General features: G+C 46.0%; 1 protein-coding gene across 3 annotated transcripts; it reads left to right on the top strand.

Annotated features, from left to right (window-relative positions):
• Positions 1–5: 5 nt before the first annotated feature.
• Positions 6–7,152, top strand: LOC120046059 (coiled-coil domain-containing protein 177). 3 transcript variants are annotated; one of them, XM_038990979.1, is made up of 4 exons: positions 8–1,900; positions 4,579–4,770; positions 6,222–6,438; positions 6,515–7,152. In XM_038990979.1, exons 1-3 carry the CDS (start codon positions 497–499, stop codon positions 6,402–6,404), a joined length of 1,779 nt encoding a protein of 592 aa, XP_038846907.1. In that variant the 5' UTR covers positions 8–496; the 3' UTR covers positions 6,405–6,438; positions 6,515–7,152. The 3 variants fall into 3 exon arrangements, with proteins under 3 accessions (XP_038846908.1, XP_038846907.1, XP_038846906.1); XM_038990980.1 differs by having other exon boundaries at positions 6–1,900; positions 4,579–4,713; positions 6,222–7,152; XM_038990978.1 differs by having other exon boundaries at positions 10–1,900; positions 6,222–7,152.
• The last annotated feature ends 3,079 nt before the right edge of the window (positions 7,153–10,231 follow it).

Below are 10,231 nucleotides of genomic sequence, written 5' to 3'. Positions count from 1 at the left end.
AACATGTATTGTAGAAATAACAAATGCCGTTAATTTCCTAATAGAAATGGGAGATGTCAAGATGATGAACTTTTGCGTTTTCTAGCTGAGTCACCTCATCCAAGGAACGTCAACCGATAGAGGGTGCTCAAATAATCTATTGAGAAGTAATAATCCCTCTTTTCCCGAGATTTCTTTGAGTTTTGCAGCCATGGTCACAACAAAAATAGCGTCGCTAACTTTCCACCGTTAGGCAATGTTTTGAAAGGACTCTCCTTCTTATTTGACAGCGATCAAAATGCTGAACGCATTTCATAAGAAATATCAACTTTACTTGCTATTTTTTTTTTGGTGTGGTACCTGTTGGTTTGCCTGTCTGCAATGCTATGGTGTCCAGAGTAAAGGCTAATGTTAGCTAGCTAGCTAGATAAGTAGCTATAAACACGCTAGCTAGCTAGATAAGTAGCTATAAGCACGCTAGCTAGATAAGTAGCTATAAGCACTCTAGCTAGCTGTCATGGGAGAAAGCAGTCCGCCGGGTCCAACGCTGCACTTGGATCTCGACAACTTTGATACAACGGACGCTGAGGACAGCACGTATGTTTTAACCAGTCCGCGGTCGTTGGAATCATGTGCAAGACTCGGCGTCAAACCCGTTCAACTTTTAATAAAATCTCTAAGCGATTTCGTTGATGACAACGTAAACCCAGATATCCCGTTTAAGGCCCTGGCAGTTCTGTACGAGGCGTACGAAAGGGAAGGCAGGGGGATTTTGCGCCTTTGCCGTGAAGAGAGAGAGAAGATTATTTTAGAAACGAAAGAAAGACGACCGTCCGTTAAACTGTCAGCCCTCGAAACTGTCGTCGAGGTAGAAAGTCGGAACTCTCTCGAAGATCCCAAATCAACAGAGGACACCTGTGATGGTTTGAGAACGGGAACTACTCAATCTGTGGACCACAGCCCCAGAAGGAAATCTGTGCGCAATGGCAGGTCCTCTTATTCTGCTGCTATCACCAGAGAACAAAACAGAAACAGCTTGAGACCAACTGACAAGAACATGATGGTGTCCAGCCTAAGTCTTGGTGACCTCAGACACTCCCCAGCCACAGAAAGACAGTTGGAGAGGCTCACTCGAGACATCAGGAAGAAGATGAATGTGACAGTCCCAGAGAAAGACCGTAAGATAGCAGCTCTGATGTTGGTGAAGCACCAAGAGGAGCAGACCAGGCTGAGGTTGAGCCAGCAAGAGGAGCAGGAGAGAGAGGAGGCCCGGAGGCAGGAGGAGGTGCGACGGGTCCAGGCGGAGCGCAGGAGGAAGAAGGAGCTGGAGAAGAGCATGCAGCGGTGGCAGGATGGGCTGGAGGCGCGGAGGAGGCAGAAGGAGCGCCAGGAGAAGGAGTTGGCCGGTCAGCGCGAGCAGGAGGTGCTACTACAGGAGGATCGCTGGAGGAGGCTCACAGAGGAGCAGGAGGTGCGGAAAAGAGACAAGAAAGAGATGGCGAGGAGAGAAGCGGAGGAGCGCAAATGCCTCCAGGAGCAGCTGCTCAAAGACATGGAGCGTCTAGAGCAGGCAGGGAGAGAGAAGGAGGTGCAGCTGTCGCAGGAGAAGGAGCAGAGGGCCAGGAGGAGCAGGGTGATCCGAGAGAGGAGGGAGAGGAAGAGACTCCAACAGGAGAACCAGAGGGAGCATCTCAGATGCCTCCTCCTGAAGAGGGAGGTGCAGCAGCAGATGGAGGAGGAGGAGGCGCTGACGAGGAGTGCCTTGGAGGAGAAACGGCAGCGCTCCTGGGAGAAGAGGGCCCAGGCAGTGGCGTTGCGGCTCGGGGAGCTGCAGGAGAGATCGGCTAGGGAGGAGGAGCAGATCCAGAGGGCCCAGCTTCGAGCCTCCTGGCACAGCCAACAGCAGCTCAGAGAGAAAGAGGTGAGGACAGCACACAGATATACAGAAACCATACACACAACTATACACTATAATACATGCAATAAACAATACTGGAAAGTGAGCACACACATTTCCACAGTCCCTGGCATACTGTAATAGCCAGAGTACTGTTCTCTTCAGCTAACATTCCACTCCTTGGCATTGACAAAAAGACTGGCCTTTCAGCAGTCTTCAATTCTGAACATTGTATCATTAATGAGCTCAAGGAGATCAGAGGATTTGATCCTGAATCGATAACCCTCACAGCCATCTTCCAATAACAATGTTTATGCAAATTAGACTAATAGGAAAACGTTCTAATTTCATTCATACATTTGATTGTTAACATTCTAGCGTTGGGCATTCTGAAGTGATACATTTGATTGTTAACATTCTAGCGTTGGGCATTCTGACATGATACATTTCATTGTAAACATAAACAACAGGAACGGGGAGGATTCCTGTTTATTTAGTTTTTACCACCAGCCAATGTGATCACATAACACCAGAGAAGCTCTCGACCGTTCAAGACTTCCCCGCCACTGCTTTGTGAACGCTGTAGCCTGTTTAATATCCAGCAAGCAAGGTGCTTCTTTCAATAGGAGTTGCTCCAAATAAGTGACCAGGGGCCTCCTGAGTGGCGCTGCGGTCTAAGGCACTGCAGTGCTTGAGGCGTCACCACAGATCTGGGTTCGATCCCGGGCTGTGTCGCGACCGGGAGACCCATGAGGTGACGCACAATTGGCCCAGCATCATCCGGGTTAGGAGAGGGTTTGGCCGGGCCGAGATGTCCTTGTCCCATCTCGCTCTAGCGACTCCTGAGGTGGGCCCGGGCGCAGTGCACGCTGACACGGCCGCCAGGTGTTTCCTCTGACACATTGGTGCGGCTGGCTTCTGGGGTTAAGCAGGCATTGTGTCAAGAAGCAGTGCGGCTTGGCAGGGTTGTGTTTCGGAGGACAAATGGCTCTTGACCTTCGCCTCTCCCGAGTCCGTACGGGAGTCGCAGCGATGGGACAAGACTAACTACCAATTTGGATATCACAAAATTGGGGTAAAAAATAAAGTGACAACTATATAGCTTCTTCTGGGACACACATTGGGCTAGGCTACTGGGAACCGTTAAGACAGATGTGTAAATGGAAGTTAATTCATAGGCTGGGCTAATAATCCACCATTCGTATGCTAGCCTATATTAGGCCCAGTCTACTATAATACATTTAGGTGACCACCTGTGCCAAAGGTTTTTGTCTGACGCATAATTTGTGCCAATTAATTGAAGTTGAACATCGCACAATGCATCCATTTTAATTAAATGTGCAATAATATACAGGATATATAGTGCCTAGGAATATTTAATGAAACCCTGGCTGTTGACTATGCAACAGATAGCAAAACATGGAATCTCTGATTCCTCCCTGAGCTCCGTTTTGGAAATGGCAAGTTCACTTTCTCATCCATAAATGCCTATCAAGTGTTAGTGCGCTGTCCAGCATCTAACCTTTACTAGCCTGTCCAGCGTCTAACCTTTACTAGCCTGTCCAGCGTCTAACCTTTACTAGCCTGTCCAGCGTCTAACCTTTACTAGCCTGTCCGGCGTCTAACATTTACTAGCCTGTCCGGCGTCTAACATTTACTAGCCTGTCCGGCGTCTGACCTTTACTAGCCTGTCCGGCGTCTGACCTTTACTAGCCTGTCCGGCGTCTGACCTTTACTAGCCTGTCCAGCATCTGACCTTTACTAGCCTGTCCAGCATCTTATCTTTACTAGCCTGTCCAGCGTCTTATCTTTACTAGCCTGTCCAGCGTCTTATCTTTACTAGCCTGTCCAGCGTCTTATCTTTACTAGCCTGTCCAGCGTCTAACCTTTACTAGCCTGTCCAGCGTCTAACCTTTACTAGCCTGTCCAGCGTCTAACCTTTACTAGCCTGTCCAGCGTCTAACCTTTACTAGCCTGTCCAGCGTCTAACCTTTACTAGCCTGTCCAGCGTCTAACCTTTACTAGCCTGTCCAGCGTCTAACCTTTACTAGCCTGTCCAGCGTCTAACCTTTACTAGCCTGTCCAGCGTCTAACCTTTACTAGCCTGTCCAGCGTCTAACCTTTACTAGCCTGTCCAGCGTCTAACCTTTACTAGCCTGTCCAGCGTCTAACCTTTACTAGCCTGTCCAGCGTCTAACCTTTACTAGCCTGTCCAGCGTCTGACCTTTACTAGCCTGTCCAGCGTCTGACCTTTACTAGCCTGTCCAGCGTCTGACCTTTACTAGCCTGTCCAGCGTCTGACCTTTACTAGCCTGTCCAGCGTCTAACCTTTACTAGCCTGTCCAGCGTCTAACCTTTACTAGCCTGTCCAGCGTCTGACCTTTACTAGCCTGTCCAGCGTCTGACCTTTACTAGCCTGTCCAGCATCTAACCTTTGTCCAGCATGGATCGCTAAAATAATAATTATGATCACATTTTCTCAACTTAAATATTAGGCCTGGGAATCCTTTTACATTTGTCAGAGAGATGGGGGGGGTATATAGGGTTAGAATCCCAGTGATACGGAGAAAATCTGACAGGAATGAGCCTGCAACTAGAGGGTTGCTGGCATTAGAATCTCTGATGCCGTTGTGCTCTTGAGCAATGCACTTAAACCCTAAGCAGCTCACATTGGACAATAACGTTGTATTGTATTTGTCCAGGTACTGGCCCAGTTGAGTCAGCGTCGTATGGAGCAGGCAAGCCAGAACGCTCACACCCAGAGGAGGAGCAGGGCACAGCGGGCACAGCAGGAAAACATGGAGAGACTCCTCTGCCACCAGCGTCTCCTAGACAGGGTACAGAGAGAGGAGGAGACTGAGAGGCAGCTGAGAGAATGCTGCCTCTCCCTGAAGGTGTGGTGTTAGGGGGGGGGGGGTTAGGACCTGTGTGGCAGGGTGTGTGTGTGATGTTGAAGGAGAAGGTGTGTGTGTGGTAGGGTATGTGTGTGTGGTGTTGGAGGAGAAGGTGTGTGTGTGTGTGTGGTAGGGTGTGTGTGGTGTTGAAGGAGAAGGTGTGTGTGTGGTAGGGTGTGTGTGGTGTTGAAGGTGTGTGTGTGGTAGGGTGTGTGTGGTGTTGAAGGTGTGTGTGTGGTGTTGGAGGAGAAGAGGTGTGTGGTGTTGGAGGAGAAGAGGTGTGTGGTAGGGTGTGGTGTTGGGGAGGGGGTGCTTATATTTCATTTAGAGGGAATAGGGTTCCATTTGGAGGGAATAGGGTTCCATTTGGAGGGAATAGGGTTCCATTTGGAGGGAATAGGGTTCCATTTGGAGGGAATAGGGCCCATTTGGAGGGAATAGGGCCCATTTGGAGGGAATAGGGTTCCATTTGGAGGGAATAGGGTTCCATTTGGAGGGAATAGGGTTCCATTTGGAGGGACTAGGGTTCCATTTGGAGGGACTAGGGTTCCATTTGGAGGGAATAGGGTTCCATTTGGAGGGAATAGGGTTCCATTTGGAGGGAATAGGGTTCCATTTGGAGGGAATAGGGTTCCATTTGGAGGGAATAGGGTTCCATTTGGAGGGAATAGGGTTCCATTTGGAGGGAATAGGGTTCCATTTGGAGGGAATAGGGCCCATTTGGAGGGAATAGGGCCCATTTGGAGGGAATAGGGTTCCATTTGGAGGGAATAGGGTTCCATTTAGAGGGAATAGGGTTCCATTTGGAGGGAATAGGGTTCCATTTGGAGGGAATAGGGTTCCATTTGGAGGGAATAGGGTTCCATTTGGAGGGAATAGGGTTCCATTTGGAGGGAATAGGGTTCCATTTGGAGGGAATAGGGTCCATTTGGAGGGAATAGGGTCCATTTATTCATTTGGAGGGAATAGGGTCCATTTGGAGGGAATAGGGTCCCATTTGGAGGGAATAGGGTCCCATTTGGAGGGAATAGGGTCCCATTTGGAGGGAATAGGGTCCCATTTGGAGGGAATAGGGTTCCATTTGGAGGGAATAGGGTCCATGTAAAGGGAATAGGGTTCATTTGGAGGGAATAAGGTCCCATTTGGAGGGAATGGGGTCCATTTATTCATTTGGAGGGAATAGGGTCCATTTATTCATTTGGAGGGAATAGGGTTCCATTTGGAGAGAATAGGGTTCCATGTAAAGGGAATAGGGTTCCATTTGGAGGGAATAGGGTTCCATTTGGAGGGAATAGGGTTCATTTGGAGGGAATAGGGTTCCATTTGGAGGGAATAGGGTTCATTTGGAGGGAATAGGGTTCATTTGGGACAGACATTCTATTATTTTACTGTAAAGTGTGTCTCAGCGATTTTTAAATGCACATTAAAAAAAGTTTGATTCTGATTTGAAGGAGCGTCGGAGGGAGCGTCTGCAGAGGCAGAGAGAGGAGGTGCAGGAGGAGGCTCGTAGAGTGGCTCGCGCCTCCTTCCATATGAGGGAGAAGGTGAGGGAGGCGACGGACGGCAGGACTTTCCACCAGATGGCTCTGCAGGCTCAGCTAGCTGCCTCCCTGCTGGACCGTGGAAAAATATGAACATCTGTCCTTATACATTCACCACTACACACACATACTAAGTCGTACAGTATTACAAACCACTACACACAAATACTATGTCGTACAGTATTACAAACCACTACACACAAATACTAAGTCGTACAGTATTACAAACCACTACACACAAATACTATGTCGTACAGTATTACAAACCACTACACACAAATACTAAGTCGTACAGTATTACAAACCACTACACACAAATACTATGTCGTACAGTATTACAAACCACTACACACAAATACTAAGTCGTACAGTATTACAAACCACTACAAACAAATACTAAGAGACGAGTACAAAGTGATAGGGCCCAGTCCTGATATGAGCTACAACAAAGCTTGTAAATGGCCTGGGCTACTTTGCTACATTCATGTTTGTTATGTTAATTACCTGTAATTCTTCCAGTGGCAAGTAAAAACGAGGTGATACTTCTGAAACAATAGATCTATTGAGGTAGTCTTCATCAAACAAAGTGTTTGGATTGCTGTGTATAATAAGGGAATAATTAGCTTAAGACAAGTTTAGGTAACTATTGATATCAATTTGACTTGAAGACAATCCTGTTCTTGAATGGAGGCCGGAACTAGATTTAACTACACATATAAAATATACTGTCTCTGGAAATAGTTATGGTAGAGAAAATATATACTGTATTTCTACTGTAGTTTAAATGGGATCTTTTTTTCAAATATAGATTTTGTATTTATTATTAAAGTGACAACAGACACATTGTTTTGCTATTGTATAGTTGCTCAGGAAATTTGTATACACTTTATTCCAGTATTTTTCTAGTGATTTATTTGTTGTTGTAACGTCTAGAATCTAGACGTTACAACAACAAATAAATCACTAGAAAAATCTATCTAGACTCTAGATCATGAAAATGTATTTTTTGTTACATCTTTAATAAATCTTTTTTTGTAAATGTAATCTCTGCTGTCCTGTTACAGAACAGCTCTAATGCTGTGTAGTCCTGTTAGTGCGGAACCCCTTGGTAACAGTACTGTGACACGGTCCCTGACCTGTGACATTACAAGCTGTTGGTGACAGCAACATCTGACATTGGAATAGAACAGACATATTCAAAACAATCTAGCTTTATTATCAACAGTTTACATGTCATGCTATTTTATCTATTATTTTCAGGGATAGTTATGACAAAGTATTAATAAAAAATAGTTTTCCTCTAGTCCGGCTACCAGTCTGTTTAGGTAACATTCCTCTAGCCTGGGTACCAGTCTGTTTAGATAACATTCCTCTAGTCTGGGTACCAGTCTGTTTAGGTAACATTCCTCTAGTCTGGGTACCAGTCTGTTTAGGTAACAGTCCTCTAGTCTGGGTACCAGTCTGTTTAGGTAACATTCCTCTAGTCTGGGTACCAGTCCTCTAGTCTGGGTACCAGTCCTCTAGTCTGGGTACCAGTCTGTTTAGATAACATTCCTCTAGTCTGGGTACCATTCCTCTAGTATGGGTACCAGTCCTCTAGTCTGGGTACCAGTCCTCTAGTCTGGCTACCAGTCTGTTTAGATAACATTCCTCTAGTCTGGCTACCAGTCTGTTTAGATAACATTCCTCTAGTCTGGCTACCAGTCTGTTTAGATAACATTCCTCTAGTCTGGGTACCAGTCTGTTTAGATAACATTCCTCTAGTCTGGGTACCAGGAATGTTATCCAAACAGACTGGTAGTCAGACTAGAGGAATGTTATCCAAACAGACTGGTACCCAGACTAGAGGAATGTTATCCAAACAGACTGGTACCCAGACTAGAGGAATGTTACCTAAACAGACTGGTAGCCAGACTAGAGGAATGTTACCTAAACAGACTGGTAGCCAGACTAGAGGAATGTTACCTAAACAGACTGGTACCCAGACTAGTGGGATGTTACCTAAACAGACTGGTACCCAGACTAGAGGACTGGTACCCAGACTAGAGGACTGGTACCCAGACTAGAGGAATGTTATCTAAACAGACTGGTACCCAGACTAGAGGACTGGTACCCAGACTAGAGGAATGTTATCTAAACAGACTGGTACCCAGACTAGAGGAATGTTATCTAAACAGACTGGTACCCAGACTAGAGGAATGTTATCTAAACAGACTGGTACCCAGACTAGAGGAATGTTATCTAAACAGACTGGTACCCAGACTAGAGGAATGTTATCTAAACAGACTGGTACCCAGACTAGAGGAATGTTATCTAAACAGACTGGTACCCAGACTAGAGGAATGTTATCTAAACAGACTGGTACCCAGACTAGAGGAATGTTATCTAAACAGACTGGTAGCCAGACTAGAGGAATGTTATCTAAACAGACTGGTAGCCAGACTAGAGGAATGTTATCTAAACAGACTGGTAGCCAGACTAGAGGAATGTTACCTAAACAGACTGGTAGCCAGACTAGAGGAATGTTACCTAAACAGACTGGTAGCCAGACTAGAGGAATGTTACCTAAACAGACTGGTAGCCAGACTAGAGGAATGTTATCTAAACAGACTGGTAGCCAGACTAGAGGAATGTTACCTAAACAGACTGGTACCCAGACTAGAGGAATGTTACCTAAACAGACTGGTACCCAGACTAGAGGAATGTTACCTAAACAGACTGGTAGCCAGACTAGAGGAATGTTATCTAAACAGACTGGTAGCCAGACTAGAGGAATGTTATCTAAACAGACTGGTACCCAGACTAGAGGAATGTTATCTAAACAGACTGGTACCCAGACTAGAGGAATGTTATCTAAACAGACTGGTACCCAGACTAGAGGAATGTTATCTAAACAGACTGGTACCCAGACTAGAGGAATGTTATCTAAACAGACTGGTAGCCAGACTAGAGGAATGTTATCTAAACAGACTGGTAGCCAGACTAGAGGAATGTTATCTAAACAGACTGGTAGCCAGACTAGAGGAATGTTACCTAAACAGACTGGTAGCCAGACTAGAGGAATGTTACCTAAACAGACTGGTAGCCAGACTAGAGGAATGTTACCTAAACAGACTGGTAGCCAGACTAGAGGAATGTTACCTAAACAGACTGGTAGCCAGACTAGAGGAATGTTACCTAAACAGACTGGTAGCCAGACTAGAGGAATGTTACCTAAACAGACTGGTAGCCAGACTAGAGGAATGTTACCTAAACAGACTGGTACCCAGACTAGAGGAATGTTACCTAAACAGACTGGTAGCCAGACTAGAGGAATGTTATCTAAACAGACTGGTAGCCAGACTAGAGGAATGTTATCTAAACAGACTGGTAGCCAGACTAGAGGAATGTTATCTAAACAGACTGGTAGCCAGACTAGAGGAATGTTATCTAAACAGACTGGTACCCAGACTAGAGGAATGTTATCTAAACAGACTGGTACCCAGACTAGAGGAATGTTATCTAAACAGACTGGTAGCCAGGCTAGAGGAATGTTATCTAAACAGACTGGTACCCAGACTAGAGGAATGTTATCTAAACAGACTGGTAGCCAGGCTAGAGGAATGTTATCTAAACAGACTGGTAGCCAGACTAGAGGAATGTTATCTAAACAGACTGGTAGCCAGACTAGAGGAATGTTATCTAAACAGACTGGTAGCCAGACTAGAGGAATGTTATCTAAACAGACTGGTAGCCAGACTAGAGGAATGTTATCTAAACAGACTGGTAGCCAGACTAGAGGAATGTTATCTAAACAGACTGGTAGCCAGACTAGAGGAATGTTACCTAAACAGACTGGTACCCAGACTAGAGGAATGTTACCTAAACAGACTGGTACCCAGACCAGTGGAATGTTACCTAAACAGACTGGTACCCAGGCT

The sequence above is a fragment of the Salvelinus namaycush genome, chromosome 4 (assembly GCF_016432855.1).
Source record: "Salvelinus namaycush isolate Seneca chromosome 4, SaNama_1.0, whole genome shotgun sequence".
Taxonomy (NCBI): domain Eukaryota; kingdom Metazoa; phylum Chordata; class Actinopteri; order Salmoniformes; family Salmonidae; genus Salvelinus; species Salvelinus namaycush.
The sequence above is the reverse complement of the archived record's forward strand: the minus strand, read 5'-3'. Positions and strand labels throughout refer to the sequence as shown.

Coding starts and splice junctions, on each gene's coding strand:
- LOC120046059 (XM_038990979.1), top strand. CDS start 497: ATGGGAGAAAGCAGTCCGCCGGGTCCAACGCTGCACTTGGATCTCGAC. Junction 1,901..4,578: donor AGCAGCTCAGAGAGAAAGAG/GTGAGGACAGCA, acceptor GTATTTGTCCAG/GTACTGGCCCAGTTGAGTCA. Junction 4,771..6,221: donor AATGCTGCCTCTCCCTGAAG/GTGTGGTGTTAG, acceptor TCTGATTTGAAG/GAGCGTCGGAGGGAGCGTCT.